Source organism: Gadus macrocephalus, chromosome 5 (assembly GCF_031168955.1).
Source record: "Gadus macrocephalus chromosome 5, ASM3116895v1".
Classification (NCBI taxonomy): domain Eukaryota; kingdom Metazoa; phylum Chordata; class Actinopteri; order Gadiformes; family Gadidae; genus Gadus; species Gadus macrocephalus.
In genome coordinates, this window is record NC_082386.1 from 10854123 (window position 1) to 10878137 (window position 24015).

The 24015-nt window shown below is 45.3% G+C and overlaps 1 protein-coding gene across 1 annotated transcript in view; it reads left to right on the forward strand.

The window, feature by feature from the left end:
• The first annotated feature begins 36 nt into the window (after positions 1–36).
• LOC132457989 (latent-transforming growth factor beta-binding protein 2-like) overlaps positions 37–24015 on the forward strand; it is a 90337-nt gene continuing 66358 nt past the window's right edge. Inside the window, 3 exon segments of the mRNA XM_060052422.1 lie at positions 37–1159; positions 3599–3672; positions 13894–14164. Of these exon segments, the coding sequence (XP_059908405.1) occupies positions 645–1159; positions 3599–3672; positions 13894–14164 (860 nt within the window). The 5' untranslated portion in view covers positions 37–644.

The following is a 24015-nucleotide window of genomic DNA, read 5'->3' on the forward strand; positions in this document are numbered from 1 at the left end:
AGTGGGAGTTTCTTCGCGTAAGCGCGAAGAAACTCCCACTTGTCGGTAGTGTGGAGCGAGCGCAACCCTTAACAGCGATTCCCGGTAACTTCGCATCCAAGGAGGTGGCGGTCACATCCATGGCATCGAGATTCAAAGCCTGCATCTCAAACCCTGCCTCTGATCCCATCGGGTGGTTAGCCTAGTCGTCTTGCCTCACGAGCCTCTACAGAGTTGTGTTTCTCTCTCTCTCTGCTGACCGTTTTCCCGGTTAAACCAAAAACAATACTGTGTATTTGGATTAAGTAGAATACCGGTGACCTTTATTGGTTTTATTTTTATTTTGTCCAGAGCGGGAAAAGGCTTTCTTAACTTGGCGCGCGTGCTGTCCCCTTTATGAGACGCATGCTAATCAAGTCATCCCGCGCGAGCCTCACCTGACGTGATGATGATGAAGAGCGGTCCAGACGTCGTGCGGTCTCGCGAGGGGATGCCTGCTTGCTGAAGTTTTGGAACAGTTGGGAAAGGGTTGGAACAGTTGGGAACAGTTCTTCTCACATTTTTTTGTGGAGGGGGTTGTAAACAATTCAGCGCCTTTCTTTTCTTTTGAACTCGCCATCTTCCCATTTTCGAGCGGTGGTTTCCATAACATTTCGCAGTCCAAGATGGACCGCGTTGGCGTCACGTTGTTGATGCTTCTGTCACTGGCGCTGATGCGACTGAGTGACAGCGAGAGACAAGAATCGACGGGAGGTACGAACGATGGTGCGAGCGCCGGGGCGCTCGTTCGGGACCCGCAGTCAAGAGTGAGAAGTCAAGGCCATTTAGCAAAGCGAAACGAAGACAGCATGTCCTCCACTAGTAGTAACCTTAACGTTTACGTTAGCGAAACTTCATCCGAATCGCTCCCAAGGCACCCTGCGCGCAGGACTCCGGAGAACGAGCACGAGCCCGAGCGCGCATCGCTTCTTCCACGAGGTAGTAGTAGAAGCAGCAGACACGCGCCCATGATCAAACCGCTTTCCCCTCACGGGAAGGACCATTCCTCCCGGGACGGCTCGGCTCCTGCTCCGCGAGACAGCGCGCCCCGCGCCGCGAGACAGGTCGCCCCCCATTCATCCCAGTACAGGTCCCGCGTCAACCACAGGCAGGCCAGCAGGCACACAAGACGGCTTGCTGGGTAAGAACAGGATGACCCAGTGGACGTTTGTCTGATGTCTAGAGATACAACAACTCTATTAAGTGCTTTAAAATGTTTAGAATTTGTTGGTAGACGTGTTGTATTGTTCAATCGCAAACTTCCAAGTTAAATTACTTCCATGTCATAAATAACCCCAACTTCCCGCATAATGTAAAGTGACCCGTGTAGTATTGGCTCAAAGACGAAGTCACTGTAATTTTGCTATTGGTTTTAGATGCCCACTAGCCAAAATCCAAGTACAATCCGAGTCCAACAGATTATCCCCGGGACAACTTCCAGAGTTAAAGCCTAACAAGTAACAGCACCCGAATAATGCAACACTTTTCACAATGACGTTTCTCATGAAATAGCCAGAATTGTATGCATAGATGCATTCAACCATATTCCTCCATCCTCATATTTTCATTCAATGAGAGCATACAGTAGGCTAGTTAATGACCTGGACTTATACGTTAGAAATAATGCCGGACGACAATTTGCTGCAGGTGTCTTTACCAAAGCGCTGAAGTGGAAATGGGATATCAATTGGTTTAATCCGATCCCTCGAGCCAAATGCAAATGCTCGCTTTAAAGTCTATGTTAAGCCATATGTTCCGTATTGAGTCTGATTTGTCCGAAAGAGATTCATAGGCCTTTAATTTTTATTTGTGGATCACATTTGGGTTAGCAGTTCACATGGAAGGCATTTATTTTGAAAACGTGAGTAAGTTTATAGGTCCAATATTTAGTCAGCTGTCCTTTCAGGGCTGCAAGGGCGATTCAAGAATATTTAAATTGAAACTCTGCGATGTTGACCTCTTGCTTCCCCCTCCCTTTTCATTGAACATCCTGACGGGTTAACGTCAATCTGTGGTTGGCAACTTGAATGCAAATCTTTATAACTGAGTATATTCCGATGTACTGTATGTGTATAGCATGCATACAGGCATGTGTTATAAAAGTATTCATAACACGAGAGTATTCTATCATACAAAACTAAGAAATGTTCCATCACCCTGATGTACTATATTTACTGTGGTGTAGTGTGAATCAATTTTTTTACCTTCAAAAATGGTGCTGAAAAAATTGCATTATTTCAGTTCAAAACAGAATAAAGATGGTATCACATCCATCTTTTAGGAACACCTACCTCCCGGTTATTTGCAATGTGTTTTGAAACACCCTCCAATGCATTAGCTTATGGTGGATCATCTGCTGCTTGTTAGCGGGAGTGTGCTGGGGACACATTTCCTCTCGGAGTTCCCACTCGTTCATTTACGACAGCCTGAGGGGCTGGCAGCGCGCTCCGTTCACCTTTCTTTCCATTCCACTCCACGTTGAAATCTCACTCTGACACGTGCCAGAGAGTTGATGGATGGATGCTGGGAGCTCCAGAAACAAGGAAGGTGTATTGTTTTTTTCTTTGGAGGAAGTTTTTCTGCTTTCAGTATTGTTCATGCTGAATGCCCACATTTTATCTGGGAATAAAGAAAGAAAGATGTGAACAAATGATCTGACATTATAATTAGTCTTCACCCTCTAATGTTGGCAACCTCAATCCTTGAACAAATTGGGCTGCACAATAACAGCTCCAGTTCTGGTTGTGTATCTTTTGATGTAGTAGCGCTGTGACAACATTAAGCCACAAGCTGGTGTGATGTGTTGGATTTATGCAGCGCTGAGGCTGCCAAGGAAGTGACCTCATGTCATTCCAGCCACTCTTCAATCCACTTTTATTTGCACTCAGGTCAAAGAGTCAATACGTGTTAGAATCTCCCATCAGCGGGAATCAGACTCACCAACCGTAATACCTTGTGAGCAGCTAATGACATATAGATTTATGCCAGCACTAGCACTTACCCCCAGTTTGGATTCACTTTCCCCCTCAAGTAGCCCCTTGTATTCCGGTATCCCTCCCCCCACGGACCGTGAAATCAACTTGCAACACAATTATGGGTAAAAAAAATACATGTAATTGAATCAATTGTTTATTTCAATCTATATGCGTATCACAGACACAGGGTGTTTAGGGCCTTGCCTTTCTCTGATTATCCCTGCATGGCGCAGGCAACCTTGTAATTGTTATCACATTGGTGTTCCCTGCTGGGAGAGCAGCGACGTGTGGGCCCGTCCGTGGGCAGATCGGCTTTCAGGGTATACCCCAAGAATGATATTGAATCAAATGCACTTAGGGCCAAACCTCTGAGGTGTTGGTTCTGAGGGTCAGACCGCATCAGATCAGCGTGCAGCTAAAACAGTGTCTTAAAAAACACAGAATGCAAGGGATTGAAGCCATCTGTTATGTTAGGAGGTCACTGCTCGCAATTTGGTAATATGACGATATGTTATGCGTTGAGCAAGTTAACCCAAAGCAATATTGTGTTTGTTTATCTCCACTCATGATGTGTGTTGTCTAACTGTGTCTCTTCTCCTGGGCAGGCCTAATGTGTGTGGAGGTCAGCAGTGTTGCTCTGGATGGGCCCTCGCCCCAGGAACCAACCGCTGTATAAAACGTGAGTACAATCATCCTCTGTCAAGCTCCAACACGGCAGTCAAGTTTTTTCGGTGCATGTGTTGTTTTTTTCTCTCTGTTGCACACGCTTTTGTTGTCTCTTAAACTCTGCGCGTGTAGCATACACTTGGAAGAGGTCTGGAAGCAATTCAGCCAAACCAGAATAGAGAGACACCTCACTGGGTTGGTGGAGCCCATCGTGACTCATAAAGAAAGCAGAACGTTGAAGCCTTAAAACACAGGATAATCGAGGAAATGGCTCCTAATGGCTGTAGTGTAATGCAGAGTTGCCCTGGGGAAAATCCTCCCATGGTGTTATTGCCCTGGAGTCATGTTTTGCTCAGTTCATGTGAGATCCTAGCAGGGTAATGACCAACTCTTAGCACTTGGCTCTCTTCCTCCTTTAACAAGTAGAGCCGTTCATTACGGGTGGAACTGTTGCCTTTTTTATTTGACCACAGCAATACGAGAGACCTTAATTGCCACTTAATTAAAAGTGGGAATGGCGTAAATGAATAATTGGGCACTTTTTAAGAGTGCAGCCTCAAGAAAGCTTAAAAAGGGATCTCTTAGTGAGGGCTTCTGTATTTGGAAGCTGTGTAGGGGGTCTAAACCAGCTGTGATTTAAATTGACTATTTTATATGTAGAATGTGTGTACACTTATACACACACTGAGGTCAAAGCTCTATTTGCTGACGACTGCATGATCCATTAAATGTTGTTGACTACCGTATTTTGTTGCATACTGAAATAACACGTTAGAATCTGAGCTATTTAAACAATCCTTTCTTTTTACGAGCTTGGCATTTGAAACCCACACTGCCACTGGCGGTATGGTGCAGATAAGTGGTTCTCTCTTTAGCTTTCAGTGCCTTTCTGTGTGTGTGCCTATCTCATGGACACAACAAAACCCAGGCCGAAACAGACCGAGAAAGTTCTGATACACTACACATAGAAACATTAGCTTTAGCTTTAGCTGAAACATCAAGCCCCTCAACCGAAAGGACTTTTTTTTTTTCTCGCCCATGCCAACTGATGGCATGGGTGATAAAGTGGTTCTGGCGACCTTCTCCTTACATGTGTTATACCCGGCCAGGGCTCGCAGCCTTCTGCTTTCTCTCGAGTCCCAGGAAAAGACACCCTTACTAATGTGTAAATTACACATAACATGCAGTAGTTTGCCAAATACTTTGGCTGGGCCAGAAGGTAACAGGTCCTATCTAACGTAGCTTTGTTAAACAGAACACATCTGAGGAGCATGCCGCTCCTCAATCCAACCATCTGGAGCCTCTTACTGCACATGGCCTCCACCCGGTTTTACTGTGGTCTCATCAGCTGAGTAAATCCTCTGTCCGACTCCTGGAGCCCCAGGGTTAACCAGGTGCCAGCCAAGACCCTCACCATGACTCAGAGGGTACCTCTGACACGGTAGACCACCACAGAGATCCAAATATCCACACAATCCCGTTCACTGTCCAGACCCCAGGGCCAGGCAGGTTTATAAGGTCATGGCGGCATGAGCAAACTTGTTTATGGTGCTGAGGGAGGGTGGGGGGGGGGGGGGGAGTGAGAGGAAGAAACCTGTTGACTGGGGAGTGAGAAACACATCAAAAGCTATGCCTGGGAAATTCCTCATGAAAGGATTTAAGTAACGTCTAGTATGAAAAGTGTCAGCTGCAGACTTCACCAACAATGCTGGATTAAGTGTCAGGGCTGAGTTATGGCTCTACTAACAATACTGCCTTGTTCGATTAGGTTGAACAAATATGTGACAGGAATTGGTTTGCAAGTGGTGCGGGGTGCACAGTATTTACCAATGTGTTTATGGAGGTCTGTGTCTGGGTCACTTGTTGGACTGGTTCACAGATTGTTTTCTGGCTCTCTGACGTCTAATGGGTTTCGCCATGCCGTGGTGTGTCTGGTGCAGACTCTCCCTGTGCTCTTTCCACCCTCAGGACGGATGCTTTCCAGACTTGTTTATCTGTATATTCAAGGAAATTCTTTGTGTTGGAGATACATGACGTTTGTTTGATAGAACGTTTTGAAATACAGATGATAGAACAACTGCGTCTTGTTTATTTGTTTTTCCGTTGAGGTTCGCCCAACTTAATTTGAGCAGAAGGGAGGGAAGGGTGGCGACCATGATGACCTGTACAAATGTTGTCACTTGGTGGGTAGACACATTTTTTCAAGTAAATAAGTTGTGGTCAACCAAATAAAAGCTAAATGGCATATGATCACTAGCGGTTAGGATCGTGTTAGTCTGGTTTGGGGATTGCCAGCAGCTGTAGCAAATAACCTTGTTGATGGACGTGTAAAGGTTGACTGCACTAGACCTGCAGTCTGTCGTTGACACATTGAAGGCGTTGCTGCTCGGCTGTGTTGTTTGGGTTTTGGCCATGCGACGGAACCAAACAGAACGCTTAACATGGAAGAATGTTTTCTCTGAAATTCTTATGGTTATGTTTGCTGTGATAAGTGTCTGCTGAGGTCAAACACTTGATGTACTATTCAAACAGTATGGCTCTGAAGATGGTGGTGGTGGGTGTATTTCTTCCGTACCCACTGTTTATTGGTAGGATAAATATTTTAAGTAATTAGGTGAATGTATTCAGTAATGTATGCTGATGATTATATTATAAACGATTTTATGTAAAATGCTAGCGAATGACAATCCACTTTGTTGTGGATTGTCGTTCGTGGAGTCAGTATGGTTTAGTCAATATCATACTATGATATTATTCGTTTTTGGTGGTTTATTGGGAATCTTATTAAACTACATTACCAATACCTGTATTTGAGAACCAAAATACATGTTCTTTCTTCAGATGAATATATATATATTTGGATCATATTCGACAATTTATGTATTGTCATCGATTCAAGTATTAAAAAGTAGCTGAACAACATCCACACATGTAGTGTTATACGGTTAAGAACAATTCCTAGGTATTAAACAATCGCATTGGTATGGCCCAGGTCTCCCAAAGTCACTAATTATCAGCGTCACCTAGGAATCGTAGGTTCTCCCTACAAGGTACCTTGTAGGGGTGCAACGGTACACAAAAGTCACGGTTCGGTACGTACCTCGGTTTTGAAGTGATGTTATGGTACAGGATGGTATGGTTCATAGTTAAGGGGAACATTTAAAAAAAATGCTTGTTTGTCAACAACGGAGAATGGCCGTAGATCAGCAGCAATGAAAACAGATAGACTTGGCTATGGCCTTTGCTTTTCTGAATTCCCAGACAGGGGTTGTTGAAATAGTGTTGTGAACTGGGTTTGCACAGCTTTTTTTTTTTCACATTAACGATGATAGTAACACCTTGATGGTGCCTTTTCAAATGCGTGTGCATGTTAAAGTGCTGTACGTAGACAAGGAGAGCCCTCTCGTTAGCCGGAGAGCCTGTCGGAGACCCTCTCCGTAGCTTACGTGCGCATCCAATATTTTTTATCTATCCATCGACGCAACGGAGACGGCAAGGGCTGTGATTGGTCCTCTAACAAAATTATTTCCGAAATCAGTTCTCCGATTTGACTCTGCACCTTATTTACTTTGCACATGAAGGACCAATAAAACACCAAATAAGATTTGAAAAGCTTTGGACATTTATTTACAACACTACTTACATGGTTTGTAGTCAACATATAAGATCGAACTGCATTGCGTATCCGACATCCCAACGGAGAAATGCGAATGCTCGACGGGTCGCATCGCAAAACAAGCCTCTACATTTGCCATAATAACGCCATGTACGCCACATTTACGCACCGCGGTCCACCTCTGTAACCGACCAGAAGTGCCTGTTCCGTGACGGTTCGGTACAAATACGTGTCACCAAATCGTTACACCCCTAGTACCTTCTAACAAAAAGGTGCATACCCTACTACACAGAAAATATATATCTCAACGGAGGTCTAATTCCCAACAGCACAAACGGCAGCTGGCTTTCATCTGCAGCGCTCGTAAAATCCCAGATTTTTTTGGGGGGCTGAAAATCAATGTAACCACACTGTACATCACAACATTCTCGCAAAGCTATACTGCACTTATCACACATGGCAACATGATGCAAGCATAGGCAACACTGGGAGCATGACCCCGGAGAAGGCACGCACGTGGCTCTTGATTGAAGCCCATTGCAGACTCTGAGAGAGCAGATGAAGGGTGCATCATTCACAAGGAGGAATAAAGTCATTTTCAGTCTCTCAAGCGGTCATTGACTGACAGAGTTAAACGCTATAGAGAGCGAAGTTTCTTTTTGATTGTCTTCCAGTTTTCTTTGGCCCGTTGTGCTGCCCAGAGCCTCATCCAATCCCTAAAATAACTTCTCAGAATGGCTGCCCCTTTCTCCATAACTTGCAGCAATGCAAGCTAAGTCTTGCCTCCTTTCTAAACAACAGTAATGAAGGTTTAGGCTGTGCCTTCAGTTATATCCTATTACCAGGGGTGATTAGTTTACTCTTTGAGTATTCACCATGCACCACAACATTTGAAAGTGACCTAATTTTACATAAGAAAAGTACATACAGTTTAAAAAATATAACAACAGATTGATTCCTTCGATTGGTTTCATTCTCCTTTCAACTCTACATGTTAAACCAACGTTTTCAATTGTCCTTTTTTATCAAGACAGGACAAGGGTTGGGATCACTCAAGCTTTGGTGTTTGGTGTGAGATAGAGTACACATTAAAAAACATGTGTCTCGCAGCTGGTACAGGATCTGTGAGCATTTTGTCGGCTCCGAATCAGCACCTAGGAAAGGCTTCCATCATCGTGTAATGGATCCAAGGTGCTACATTTCTGCTTTTTGATAACCTTTCCCATCGAGCAGAAAATAAAACAACCAAAACATGTGTAACAAATTGGAGTTCTTTTTTGGGGGGGATTTCGGCTGTCGTTACCTTACAGCTGTTTATTACCCTGCTCCAATCGTGTAACAATGTCATAGGAATATGGAACAGGATTGATGGCAAGCTCATGGCATAGTGATATCAAAGCTCAGTAGCAAGGGGCATGTTATTCATACAGGTCATATAGTCTCTGTTCTCCATTTACCATTGAATAATCTCTAATGATGTTTCCACTCAAGGTGCTATAGTTAACTATGCCCTACATGCGTTTGCAGTAGTTTAGAAGAAGAGGTATAAAGAAACATTCTGTTTCTCAGGTGTTTTTAAGTCTATCCTTATCCTCTGCATTGTTGGTGGTATTGTTGAGTCATGGTTGGAGGGAGCTATTGACGGCCATGTGCTGTGTACATGAAGCATGTGAGTATGTTATGGTGCCAGGGGTCAGAGGTCGGGGTATTGCTCTTGCAGGCAGCTTGGAGAGATTTACGGTCCATTAGAGGAAGCCTGTAATCAATACACACCATTGTCCCAGAGTCCGTCATTACAGCAGACAACCGGCGGTTGGGTCTCAATTTGTCTTCTGGAACCAGGAGTGCTGCCTCCTCCGCTCCAGCTGTTGTGTTTGTGGGCTAAGACTCATCGCCGCCACATGTTTTTCTAATTGCTACCATGGATGAGTGCGCATGAGTTACTGCTTTGACCCTACTGGGGCCTTCCTGTAGCACAGCTCACCTGCTCACCTCGGTGCACGCAACCCACCGCTCTGGTTGTGACGCGACGCAGCGCTTGTTACCGACTGACAAACCAGAGCTTTAAAACACACATTCTTGAGTGTCATGCGGCCTGATTGTTTATATTGATTTTGCAACTCATGTTATGATGCATCATGTAAGGAGAGGGGAGGGAGGGGAGGGGTAGAGCTGTCAAGAACTCTCTCAACGGTGACTCTCTCGGAGGAGATTTGCAAGACCGGACTTCACCGACAGTTCCAGAGCAACAACTTCAGTGACCCCTCCATTCCCTCCGGTCACACACTCATTCAACCATATCCATATGATATATATTATCACCCCTCCAGCCTCAGGCCATGGGGAAGCTGTTGGGCTCATAGGGACAGGGTTTGTGGATTTTTGGTGAATGCAAGAAGTCAGCTTTACAAGTTGTGGGCAAACGCAGTACCCCACCATGTTACTCATTTGAAGCTGAATGTAGGAGTTTGGGGGTGCAGTAGAGGCACAGTATAGCATGGCTAAAATGTACACAGTTGCATGGGTCAGCTGTAACTCAACCAAAGCTCCTCACAGATATTAGATTAGTGAAACTATTGGCTGGCACTTTATATGAAGGAAACCCACACAGTGGAAAAATGCTAATGTGTGACAGTGGCACTCTCGTTTTGTTTTTGGTTGAAAGTTGTACCCTCAAAAGATTTGCCACAAAGAAAAAAGAAAGAATGTCAAATGGTAAGAGGATATTTTGGTCTTCTGGTCAACCTCCAAAGTCCTGCTTTTCAATTTTTGGTAGGCATGCTTTAAAGTGGCAATATTTCTTAAACAACTGTAACCGTTGCATAAATTAGGTCAGCTCCAACCATGCATAAATCAAATAAGATGCCTTTACATAGGAGCAATAACCACATGGAAGCAGTTGCATTACCTGGTCACTAATCCAAATCCTACCCATTAAGGGCATCAGCCAGATGCTACTACTATCTGCATGAACTAAATCTCAGTGTTTACTCATATATTAAATCACAAAATGAGGCTACGAGTGGGGCTAGGGAGTTCACACATTCACTTCAATGAATGTTAACTGGAGTACAAACACATCCGCTTGGCTGTTCTCTGACAAAAGCTTTGGACAATTAGATATCTGTTCTTCTACTCAACTTTCTGCCTCTCTGTTACCGATTTCTGAAAGGTCCCTCGGTCAAATCTTGTGTCATATCCCCCTGAACTCCCCAGCATGGCTCCCCATTCCTCCAAATCTCATAATGGAGCATAACCTGCCCTCTCTCCACTCGAGAAGATCCCGATTAGACCGTCATTAATATTTTCGGAAAAGGGTTTTAATATCTGGTTAGCTCGGGCAGCACTGTTGACCTGCGTAACTGAAGATTTTAATACGTGTTTAAGTTATGCGAACTATTTGGTTTCAATTCGCCCCTGGCCGGATAAAAAGGTTGTAAAAGTCCGATGGGTTGGATTACATAGAGGCAAGGAGAGAAAGGGGAGGTATCTCTGGTGAATTGTAATGGAATAAAGACTACCACTTAGATCGGAATAAGGGCTTAGTGCGCTGATGTTATGAAGAGTGGGTGGTTTTCTGTTATAAACACAGTCCCAATCCTTGATATTACAGGTAACTCCATTCCATGGGGGAAACACAACACAGCTCCATGTGTGGTTTTATGTATGATAAACTTGCATGCATAGTCAATATGGGATTGGGATAACACCAATGTCAATGTTCTCGTCATTTAATGGATATTTATTGTTTTTAAGGTCTTTTCGGCTGCCATGGGCTTTTTGGTGTAGATGTTTCGGTTTTTCTGCGATGATGTCCAATGACTACTTAAAGTTACCTTGCTACAACATTATCCTCCTTTCCATTTGTTTTCTCAAACACTTTTTTCTAATTCTGTGTAAGGCTTTTCGTGGTCGCTGTTATGAGCCATGTAACAATGGTCTAATAGCTTGCACTTTTTGGATGACTAGACCTGGCACAACTCTGGAAAACTGGGCCAGTGGGTCTCAGCCATAATTGAGAACGAAGTGGCAATGCCCGGAATGTTTTCTATTTCCTTCCCCTTTTATTTATGGCAAAATTTTGTTTTATTATTAGTCCCGGAACGTGTATAATGACAGTGCATATTTGTCGAAATGGATGGAATGTGAGGCAATTAGTTTTAATGATGTGCAAGACAAATCTGCACAACAGCAATTACTACCACAATGTGTTCACCAGGGCAGAGGCAGAGCCCCGAGACGGGACAGGAGAGTGACTCTCTGCCACGGCAACTCAAGACGGCTACCGTATGCAAACAGCAAAATAGGCAAGATGGTTAGGGTCAGTTAGGGTCAGGGCCAACTAGTTACCGGCCCTTTCACTGTGGCTAACAATGTACATGGATCGTGTTTGGTTTCATCACAGCTGATTTAATAAGGGTCAAAACATCTCAGTGTAGGAACACACACGCCTCCTTGTCTGAAATCAGGGTCTTAATTTATTGAATTATTATTCTCAATGAATATTTCTTGGAGGTTTTATTACTTGGGTTATCGGTCTATTAGGCTATTGGACCGATTGATGCATAATAGACCAAATTGAGGTATAGCAGACTGCAGACAAGGCAGTGGCCCCCAGCCAAGCTCTGCTCCAGTTGGGTCAGGGAGTTCCCATCTGCAAGCAGCTTATATGACTTCTCTAGCACGTAATGATAAAAGACCGTAGTCCATGGTTCACCACAGAACACAAGCCCGATGTAATTCTATGTTTTTGTGTCGGAAACCCAGATGATGTGACCAAAAGCTGATCACGATCCTTGGCTGTCTGGCGAACACCCGATAGACACTTACCTTCGGCGCCGTAGGCTTCCACTTCGGTCCAAAAGCACATTTCAAAGAAGCCACAGACTCATCCTGTTGATTTAGTGAGAAGAATCCATCTTTTGGAGTTATTAAGCCATCGGCATTATTTATCCCCGAGACATCTGGGTAAAAGTGACAGCAGGGCTGATTTATGCAGAGTTTTTTAGTTGGTATGACTTAACTTCTTGACAACAACAGTTCTCTACAGCACGCAGAGACTGTTTATCTCCTGATTGCTAGGCAGCCCAGGCAACCTGCTCCTTCTCAGCTCCTCTGGGGTGTCTTCAGTAAGGAAGACACAGACGTATGCTGAATTAGCCCCTCAAACAGGCCTGCTTGAATGTGTAAGATCGGTTGTTACAGCTTAAATCAGGTTTAATTGGGAAAAGATGTTCAGCTGATTCTCCATTTGAACTTCACTATTAATGCAGACTTAATGTGAGCGCTGATATAATGCTTTTTAAATGGAGGCACTATGCAAAATAAAAGGAGCTACAATGCATACTTTACCATAGCAGAGCATATGGCATTGATTGTCAGTTATTCATGGGAAAGTTTGCAATGTTAAAACACAATGGTCAAAAAACAAGAAATGTAAAAGTGTGTCAGCAGCCAAAACCATGATGACTGCATCGCGGGTTTCGGAGCTCATATTTTCCTGCCTTCGCCTCACTCTGTGTTTTGGTCCACAAAGCGTTAGCGTATCTCTAGGGTCCGTTCTTTGCTTTCACTCCAGAACCGAATGCAAGACATAGTGGCCCCGAAGTCTGAATCATCTCTAGCAACAGGAAGGGGCGCAGAGGTTCAGGGGCCTATTCGCCGCCTGTGGGGCCCTCTGAAAACCCGCTCTGCAAACTGCCAAGGGTTGTGGCAGCCTTCCTGCCTGCTATCTGTCAGGGTGTCCAGGGCATCTGTGTCAATAGCATTCCACGGGCCTGTTGACAGACCCCTGTTGTTTACATTAGCCACCGCCGACCAGTGACCTAATTTACTGTCTAAGGACAATGTCGTAAATCCTAAGGTGCCATCCATTACATATACACGTGTCAAAAAGTGCAAAGCCTGTTTGCTTTCAAATGGCATGCCACAAATCTTCCGGTACTGTTCAAGGGGGCCGGGGAGGAAGTGATGGTGTTAGCACTGAGGGGATGGATAGGAGGATTTCGCTATTACCGTGAAATCACCTCAAGACTTATTCGGACGTTGACATTGGTTGGAGGTTTTGCCTTTCAAACTTTTACAACTTCCATAGAGGAAGTTGCAGATGTCCTGTTAGACTCTGTAGTCTTGTTGTTTATACAGGTTGTTCTGTTCGGTGACCTTCTACCGATATTTAATGCTCCCTGTGCTTCCATGAGGGTACATAATCAGATTGTAGCTAGGTATGTCTGGCAAAATAACACAAAAATGCCAGCAAAGCTAGCCTGAGCTATGAAGCTCGAGAAGGCTTTACCTCAGCGAGACACTGGATAAGGGGATTCATGTAAGTGATCACATACTTTGAGTCTAAACAAGCCAGTCAAGGGCTCACAAAAATGTAACATGACGGGCCTCCGGCCCTACAACTGCATTGCAGGGAACGGAAGCCTTGTTCCCCCCGCTGAATCTCGGGCCGAGAAGACTAATGCTCCTCCTTGATTCAATCATCCCAAAGTGACCCGCGGTGCAGAGGCTGCGAAAAGGCCTCGTCGTTCCCCCACGTGCGTTGACTTAACCCGATGAAGCCCTCACCCCGCACCCCGCTGTGCCTCTCTCTCCCCCCTCTCTCCTCTCCAGCTGACTGCCAGCCGGCCTGCCAGAACCGAGGCTCCTGCAGCCGCCCCCACACCTGTGTGTGTCGCTCGGGCTTCCAGGGGGCTCGCTGCGAGGAGGTGACCCCGGAGCAGGTGTACATCCGCGACGGCGGGGCCCTGCGGCGCGTCAAGCCCGGCACCAACCCCTTCCAGAAGGACCAGGCGCGGAGGAGGCCCACCGAGAGGCAGGCCCCGGATTCGGCTCGAGCCCGGACCCCGCTGACCGCGTCCACAAAGGCCCCCCTCCACGCTGCGTAAGTGTCCGCCCCGGGCCGGTTCTTATCTGCAAAGCAAACAGGATTATTTATTAAGTTATGTGTTATCAGATCATAAAGGTTTGAATAACAAAAGAGACAAGGGAAAGCTTAACCACGTGTCTATTTCTCATGCTGTTTTTCTTGGTTCACATCGAAAAGGTCACAGGAGTCATATTTCGTCATTGAAGCTTACTTGGTGCGTTAAATCACTCATTGATCATTTTAATTGATGACCGATGTAGTGCTTCGTGAACACTGATAAAGGTTGTGAACACTAAGTCAGTGATAAAGCCTTAGACCGTGGATAGGTCAGTGACTGAAAGCACACTAATGAAGAGGAAAAAAAGATATAGATTGCATTCATGCCCCCTGTGCCCCCATTTTGTTCGTACTAAAATGCATGCAAGGTTACCACAGCTTTATACTTCATGCTTTGGGTCTGATGTCATTGTACTGTGATATAAATCTTGATTTACCATAGAATCCGACCACGGAAACCAATCCATTCAGTTTATGAACTTGGATGGATTCCAATGCTTACAAAATAATTTTGTTTTTTTAACCAAATTCTTGAGGAAGTCGCGTTGGATTCTAGATCCAAGATGTATTACATTTTAATATTATTATTCTAATAAACATTTTAGTTGGGAATGAAAATATTAAGCTATTCAGCATTACCTAAGTAAATAGTCAGCTAATGTGAATGGTGCCATTGTTAACTAGCCAAGAGTGTAGCTTCCTCTTCCATTCATTAAAAGCCATGCTTCAAAACTCATTCAGTTAAAAATCAATCCATCTGAAATGGAGGAAACAACTTTTCCCTTTGCCAGACAGTGGTCTTAAATCATTTAACGCCATACACAAAGTACATGCTTTGCACAGATGCATTTGCAAATACGTTCTCCCATAATGGATTATTTCACGTAAATATTTTCCTATACATGATTCAGAGTCTACTGAGTGAAATATCCAAGACTGCTAATTGGACAGCCTTACAGCTTTCCGTCTGGCCTGAGCAGCGTTCTATTTTTCCACAATATTTTTTCAGCATGCTACAATAATTTCCCCATCGCCTTGAATTGCCAAGCCTGGCATTTATTCAAAATATTTTTAATGGCAGCAACCACAAGCTCTCATCAAGGGTGTTGTAAATGATTGTTTCCTGCAAGTGTTGTTACGGATCGCCATTAATGGCTTATCTTGTCAACTGGATCCACTGCGAACTCTCCGTGCCTCTTCCAATCTGCTTGCAGTTAGTGACACCGTTTAAGTGTCATCATTTGTTTGGGAACTGAGGTCACCTATTGATTTCCGTTTGTCGTCTGCACAGCGTCTCTGCACGAACCCCGTATGATTTATTGCGTTTCCTCTGACGTTTATGGTTGCAACTCAGACTAATTGTGCTCAGTGTCTTGGATGTCGTTCCTTCACGCTGTGCTTCTGCGGGGTCACGTGGAGGTATCATGGCAGTGGGCCTGTGGTGGCATAGAGAAGGCGCATACTATAAATGTAAGTATATTCAGAAGGATCCAGGAGATGTTATTTTATAGCCGCAGTACATTCCTTCAAATTTATAATCATATCAAGATTTAGAAAAGGAAACTAGGACTGAACCACGCGTGCGTATGATTCAGTTCAATTGATTCATGGCGTACATTGCTGTGTCCTGACTCACCGATCTGGGCATATTCAAAGAAATAAAATGGACAGGGTTTGCGAAAAGGCCAACATTGTTCTCGAGTCACACGTGGCCCAAGTATTTCTGATCCAATGATGCCGAATAACTGGCTCTAACAGGTGTCAAGTTGAAGACGAGCCATTTCCCCCTGCCAGAGCGCCAGATCTCTCAGGCCCTCAGCTCCAACTAATCCAATTACTGCTAAAGGTAGCCAAGTAGGACCCACACCTGTCAGATCTCCAGAACAATTGCAGGTCAGGGCTAAGTCCAACCTCCATCAAAATGTCCTCAGATGCAAGTCTTTTAGACTTGCCTTATAAGGCAAATATTTTCATGATATAATATCTCATTCAATTCTTGTGTAATGTACATACAATCCAGTCCAGACAACTGCTGCTAACGCTGAACATTGGGTTGGCTTGGAGCATCCGAGGGGAGGGACTGCGTTATTACAATGGGGTGCTAGTATTGGTTTCGCGGAACAGCGAGTGGCTTCTGCTGCCAAGGCCGGAGGAGCAGTATAAGAGGTCAGGAGAGAGAGATTGAGAGACTTAGACCAGCACTAGACGGACAGTAAGACAGCTGTGGATAAGATCCGGAAGAGTTTCAAAAGATTTAATGTTCAAGGTTATTTAACTTTGCTAAAGCATACAGGCGGCCACGTGAAAACGATTAGCAACACTCACAGACATCTGTAGGACGAAAACATTTCCAAAAGACCGCAAGCTGGATGGACAAATAAATTGTGACTTCCCACACAGACACTTCTCTTGACTCCAGATACACGTTGAGATGATGTAAGTGTCTTCATGAGAACATCGAATCTATAACAACTCTTATAAAATCGAACCAAAAGTTTTCGTTAAACTATAAAAATACGAGATGGAAAAGCAGATTGGGAAAGCAGTGCAAAAGTTTTGTAGAGTAAAAAGGTTGAGGATGGATGGGAGGAGAACTACAGGAAGGAGGAAGACAAAACAATAACAGCAGAAAGCCAGCCTTTAAAAAAAAAAAAAGTGTTTCCGATTCCAAAAGGGGATTATGGCCCGAGGACTTGGCCGTCTGTCTGGAGCAACACAGACAAACAGCCTGCTGTCCAGACCCACCACTTGGCCTCCAGTATCTAGCTCTGCCTACTCAAATAAGGGGCCACTTTGATGGGCTGTGTGTGTGTGTGTGTGTGTGTGTGTGTGTGTGTGTGTGTGTGTGTGTGTGTGTGTGTGTGTGTGTGTGTGTGTGTGTGTGTGTGTGTGTGTGTGTGTGTGTGTGTGTGTGTGTGTGTGTGTTTGCGTGTGTGTGTGTGTGTGTGTGTGTGTGTGTGTGTGTGTGTGTGTGGCGGAGCAAAGGAGAAAAACACACCTTCTACTGCAGTTTTCGTAGCACCATGTTAACACTCCTAGAGAGAACCCTGGAAGTCGTAAAAACCGACTCTCGCATTATCTGCTTCTTGAACTCTATTTACTTGATGCCGGTGTATAAAGGACAAACTGTGGACTTTTTTTTTTCCTGTTGGAAAGTTTCACTCCTTCCCTTGTGCTGTGCATCATATGCCTCGAAAAACACCCGCTAATCCTGAATCAATCCCAGCAAATTTATAGACCGCAGCCCGAGTCCTGAGGCGAGACGGGATGGACATAGCAGATGAACCGCCTCCATTACTCAAGGGTTCTGAAACATGGGAACTGCTGAATCCCAGTCCTGTCTCTTCTTTAATCCCAGAGCGTCCTCCACCTTACTTAGTGGTGTCAGACACAGAGGTACAGCCAGTGGGCCGGCCATCCAGCCAGTGGGCCGGCCATCCAGCCAGTGGGCCGGCCATCCAGCCAGTGGGCCGGCAGCCCAGCGATTGCGTCTTCTCTGAGACTTCCTTATTAATGTCATGTTCTTTGCCTCTGATGCATCTGGCAAGTGAATAAGTAACTCCCCCCCCCCCCCCCCACACACACACACACATACCCCAGTACCACCAACGGTCTTGCTGCTACAAAAGAAGCTTTCAGTAGAAAGCGTTTGCTCTGCTGTAACCCATGCTTCTCCTGTGGGGATGCTGAAGCGAGACAGGGGTAAGGATGATGTGTTGCAGATCCTGATTACAGTTTGTCCGACACGGTCATGATGCTGGGGCACTGGAAATGACAAGTCTTTCATGTGCAGCTCACGCTATCTCCTTCCTGCCTTGGCCCCCTCCCCATACTCTCTCGCTCATTCTCTCTCACACACACAAACTCTCACACTCATTCTCTCTCTCTCTCTCTCTCTCTCTCTCTCTCTCTCTCTCTCTCTCTCTCTCTCTCTCTCTCTCTCTCTCTCTCTCTCTCTCTCTCTCTCTCTCTCTCTCTCTCTCTCTCTCTCTCTCTCTCTCTCTCTCTCTCTCTCTCTCTCATTATGACATCGGTCCAGCACTGGAAACAGAGCGGGGCAGAGCAGGATGTGTGTTCACAGTCATCCCACCAAAGGTCATTCCTCTCTGGTCTGTATCATTACACAATCCATGGTGGAGAGCCAGGAAAAGTTACCTGGACTGCAGAAGGTTACCATTCTAGGAGTACCAAAGTGTAATGCTTGAACCTGTTCAAGTGTATTACTGACCTATTTTCAATTAAACTAAGTATAAAAAAATAAACCAACGAGGGTACACAAGCAGCAGAATTCCCCTTTTGGGTGATCAATGTGGCCAGAGACACTTTTCATTCCCCGGTGCTTGCCCGGTAACTAATAGACCTGGTGGTTGTGTGGCCTGTTGACTGAAGGCTTTGGCCCTAACCCACCCAGCCGCTTCTCAGAGGAAACTGCGGTCATGGTTGGAATTCTCCAAGCAAATCTGGGATCACTGGTGCTTTGCTCCCACTCAAGACAAACCACACCACCTGGTGAGAGTGAAGCCACTATAAACATGCCCGAGGGGACCTGGTATCTGACGGATTATCAGAACCCAATATTGCTTTATTATTACACAGTCTATTGTTGGAGGTGCTAAACTAATATCACACAATATTTGAAGTTAAATCCAGTAAAAACCAAAAATATTTTTCTTTCATACAGGAGTTACCATGAAGCATTATCAGAATCTTAAAAGTCAGTTTTTGGAAAATCTGTCTTCCAACGTTTCTTTTGCCCTAACTGATCCCAAAGGATAATAAACTCTAAGAGTAGCCTAACATTCCATTGGAGCCTTCATGTTCTGTAATGCTCGCAACGCCTTCAAACGCATACCCAACCGTCCGATGTGGGCCTACCCTCGAAGCGACAGTAAAAAGCCATGCCTGTAGGGAGACCGCCTCACCGTACCAGCTGGCAATCTGCTTTCCTAATCAAAATGGAAGTGCCCAGAGTCTTCCTCTTGTCTCCCGGTTCCACGGCTGCCAAAGGAAGAGGAAGCACGGAATCCAGGAGGGAGTTGTGGTGGAGGAGGGCTGAGGTAGACAACGACGTGAAGGGGAGGGGGAATGTGGTCGATTTTCCCACTTGATTTACTCACGCAGCGCTCCTTTGAATGGCAGTCCATCATGTGAACACAACACATGGTGGATCCTGCATCTGTACGCTTGTGATGCGTTTCCCTGTGCTTGGTCAGGGAGGGGCAGTGGACTTGAGCCAGGACCAGGGCAGGGGTCAACCGGCTCATCGCTGTTTGTCTTGTGTGCTGATGCTACAAACTTGACCTTTGCCCCCTAGCCCCCCACCCCCCCGGGGGCATTTTCACCAGTGATGGGAGGAATGTGAGATGGGGCTTTCCGGAGCATGGAGGGACATCCTCTACCCTGGTTCTTTTTTGGAGGGGTGGGGGGAAGGGGGCATTGTGTTGTTCTGCTAACTCTGGGATTATTAAACATCAACATTGCAGAGTGCAGACTCAGCTCCAGAGGCAAACGCTGTCCTCAGGTAAACCCTCTAGAGACTGGGGAGGAGACCGGGCACATGCTTGGAGTTGGAACACAAACTGATGAATTTCTTCATGGCACACTTAAAACACTTCTCATTCCTCTCAGTGTTTCCTCTGTCACCGAAAGAGAAAGTTCCGTGGTGAAATTACGTTGGACCAAACCAGGTTTTGTGTGGCCGACTGGCCGTGTTTCCCCCTTACGAGCGCGGAGCCAAACGTGGCCTGTGAGCAGTTGGCTTCCTGCTAGGCAGCTGACAAAAGGCTCCAGAGAACCCAGCGTGGGACACATACAGTACGCCTCTCTCCCCTAGCCAGCAGCATCGCAAACACACACAGAAAAACACTCACACAAACCCGCAGTGGCGGGTTGGCTCCTGATCATTTCATATCTGCTCTGATGCAGCTGTTCTACTGACAAAAACATTCTTAGACAAAGAGGAGGCCTCTCCAAGAATGCACTAGAACCTTCAGCTTGGGATCCCATGCCAACGGCATCAATCAGGCTATGTCCGAGACATTGGACTTAGTGTTCAAAAAAATTAATAAAATGGCATCAGGACACTGCATGAGACCAGCATGTATTCCAACAGGGTTAAGGATGCAAAAGACTTTCGCTATTGGTTGGGAAATAGCAGCGAGTTCCACTGCTGCGGGTTACCGTACCTCCCTTCCACAACTGCATTTTCAAATGAGCACCAGCTTCTGTTAAGTTTCGTGCCGTCTTTGGGTTTTGACAAAGATACAGTTACTACCATAATTTGACATTGATTTTTGTTGAAAGTTCCCTGCCTTGTTCTTATTCCACTTTGGTTTAGTGATCGTTGCAGCTTGTGTAATACACATGGTGGGAACACATTCTCGGTTGTCACTTAATACCCTCCAGGGTTATCTTTGCCAAAAAATATCTGCAGTCTTTATATTCACATCGACATTCTTATTTATCTAGACGGGACTTCGACCTCCCTTTACATCCTCTGAAACAGCTCAAGTGTGAGATACAGGTCACGATAAAGCTGCTTGACACAGCTCTCTGATCCAATCTCTGGCCGTTGTTATCCAGTGCACCCTGGCCGAGGCCTGCTACCAGCGTGACTTATGGAAAAGCAGCCAGACAGAGCCCTTCTTAGTTGAACCTGTCTCCATGACCGGCCCGATAAGGTCTCTGACACACCCTGTTTTTCACTGGGGAAAAATACTCTGCTAGCACTCACAATTAGCCCAGTCATAATGACTGGAGATGCTATCAAAGAAAGAGTGTGGCTTAATCGCTCTCTGATGTTTGGCTTGACTTCGTGATGTGTATGAGAAGAAGCCCCAGAACAGGCCTTCGCTTCATGTAAGTCTTGTGTTGGAACAAGGCTAGGTTTGGAACCCTTTATATACCCGAAGCTGTGTTAAATTAGTGAATAAAAAAGTTATCTCGGACAAATGGATTGGAAGATGTACGATAGTTTGTCTGAACCATTGTTGCCATTGGTAGTGATTCAACTGTCCATCTGTCCAGCACTTGCAAGTCATCCATCTGCACAGCAGTACGTTATCTGTTTGAGCTATCAGTTGGTGTGTTGGTGGAGGTTATTAACAACCAGAGATGAACAGGCCTGCCGCTAAAACTCGATGTCCGCTGCTATTTCATCACTGTTGTTTCATGGGGAAAAATGGACAAATGTGTCCCAGAAAACACTAGCTATGTAATATCACACGAGCGTGTGATACAACGACCCATACAGCATAACGGTCATAATTAACGATCGTCATTTTCTCACTCGCTACGTCACATCGTTGGTATGAGTCAAAGATGTAATGGAAAATAAACAACATGTGTTATATCACTTTTATGGGACAGGGGGTGACGTCATGCTCGGTTGACAAGCAGAAACTCTCACTTCTGTAGCCACTTTGGCAGCAGCGTCCAATGACAACCTCCTGGGCTGAGTTTTTCAGCGGCACGTACCGGAGACAAAACATTTTCATTAGGCTATAATTTTGGGTCAGCTCTTTGTGTCAGTGTTGGGCGGTTTGTATGGTTATTTTGGACTTTACGATGCGTGCGGGCACAAAACCGCCTTCCCAGTGTTTGCCTGTGTTGCTATAAGATACATGACACAACAACCGTGCAACCGCTGTATAATCAGTGGCATTCTCAGGAACAACCTTGTGATCCTACACACGCGCACACACGCTTGAATAGAGAGTTGTTTGGTTAATGATGAATAGGGTTGCTCTGCATCAAGCGTAGGGCTTCAAATGTGCGAACCACATCAGTGGTTGAGCGCTTGGTGGTGTACATGGTGTGGTGTGGTCGGGTGCGCAAGGCATGCTTTCTCACAACCAGATGTTTATTTTTCACCTTCTATTTACTAGAAGAGAAGCCAATAACTGGCGTTCTGCACTAAACTTTGTTTCGACTTTGGAGGTCAAAGGAACCAAAGGTCCAGATTTATTATGACAATAAAAAAAGGTATGGGAAATATATTAGGGTTTTGAATAAACTGTAATTTAACTTTCCAGAACATCCTGCCCCGTTTTATTTGTTATTTCCCTCCCCATTGAGACCAATGCTTTAGGTTCGGCTCATTAACAATTATCCCTTCTGCAGGATTTCAATTGTTTCTCCCAAAATGCGACTGATGCCCCCCAGATTTAATTATCGCCAATGAAATTAAATATACCCTCCTACACATTCTCTCTAAATGAGATTAATGTGTGTTCGTTTGCACTTTTACCTGATCTCTCTGGGCACGCCATTTATTTTCCCATTCTCCCAAGTAGTCTTCAAATTGCTCTAATTATATTAAGCGCTAACGTAGCACAGGGCTTTTTTTTGGACGAGGACAGCGGTTGGAAAGCAGTAAATGGAGCCATTAAGCGTTTAGTTTGACCAGAGAGGTAATAGTCAAAATAATAAGGGGTCCAGTAATAGAGAAAAAAATACCTTTTACCTGGTCAATGCACAAATTATACAGATTCTGGAGTCACATCGAGAACTTGTCTCTCCCGTCGAGAAATGTCTCTTACCTCGAGAACTTGTCTCTCACCTTGAGAACTTGTCTCTCACCTCGAGAACTTGTCTCTGACGTCGAGAACTTATCTCTCATATTGAGAACTTGTCTCTCACCTCGAGAACTTGTCTCCGACGTCAAGAACTTCTCTCATGTCGAGAACTTGTCTCTCACCTCATGAACTTGTCCCTAACCTTGAGAACTTGTCTCTTTCACCTCGCAAACTTGTTTCTCCCGTTGAGTGCACCGCTAAGCGTCAGGGTCTAGCACAACGAGATCCCTGTGATGAGAGAGCAGGGGGAAACAGGTCCCAGAAGGAGCAGGATTGGGTTGTTGTGAGTGACCGAGACGGGAAGAATCTGCCTTGAGAGCCTTCTGCCTGCTGTCCAGTGGCCACTTGTTTAGACAGGCCCTCCAAAGCCAAATTGCTCTCTCTCTCTCTCTCTCTCTCTCTCTCTCTCTCTCTCTCTCTTTCTCTTTCTCTTTCTCTTTCTCTCTCTCTATCTCTCTCTCTTCCTCTCTCTACCTCTCTTTATCTCTATTTATTTTCCTCCTCTCCCTGTTTCTCTTTTCATCACTCTCTTTCTTTTCTCTCTCTCATTCCACTCCTCTTCTCTCACTCTTTCTCTTTCCTTCCCTGTCTTTCACTCTTGCTGTTCTCTTTCTCTTCTCTCGATCTTCCCTTCTCTGTCTTTCTCTCGCTGGCTCTTCTCTTGTACCTTTCTCTCTCTCCCAGAGCAGCAGACAAGCCCTTCCCCGCACTTCAATCTCTGCATTAGCTGCTGCCACCAGCCCCGGCGTCCCGGCCATTAGACGTGTGCTCTGAACTTTGGTATTCTCAAACAAGTCAAGATGAAAAACGAGCGCTGCCAAGGTGGAGGGCTTTTTCTGGTGGTGCGATTAGGTACGGCGAAGATGCGGCACCTCTTTCCAGTAGATCCGCTATCCTAAGAAAAAAAGTAGGACGACTGTTTGAAACACATTAGTCTTTACTGACGGATATAATTTATCTCATATGGGGGCTCGGATGGTTCCATAAATCATAACTCCTTTAGGAGGTTCAGTCGTGAATGATTCAACTCCACCTCACACAATATGCTGCGGATAAACAACGGCTCCGGGCTCGTAAAGAGGAGCAGAGGAAGGAGACACTTTTAGATCTAAACAATTCTTGAAGAAGTGGGTCAGTGTGTATGTGTGTGTGTGTGTGTGTGTGTGTCTCGGAGCATGCATGAGTCTATATGCATGTGTATTGGGTGTGGACAGATGAGAACATGGGCCTTTA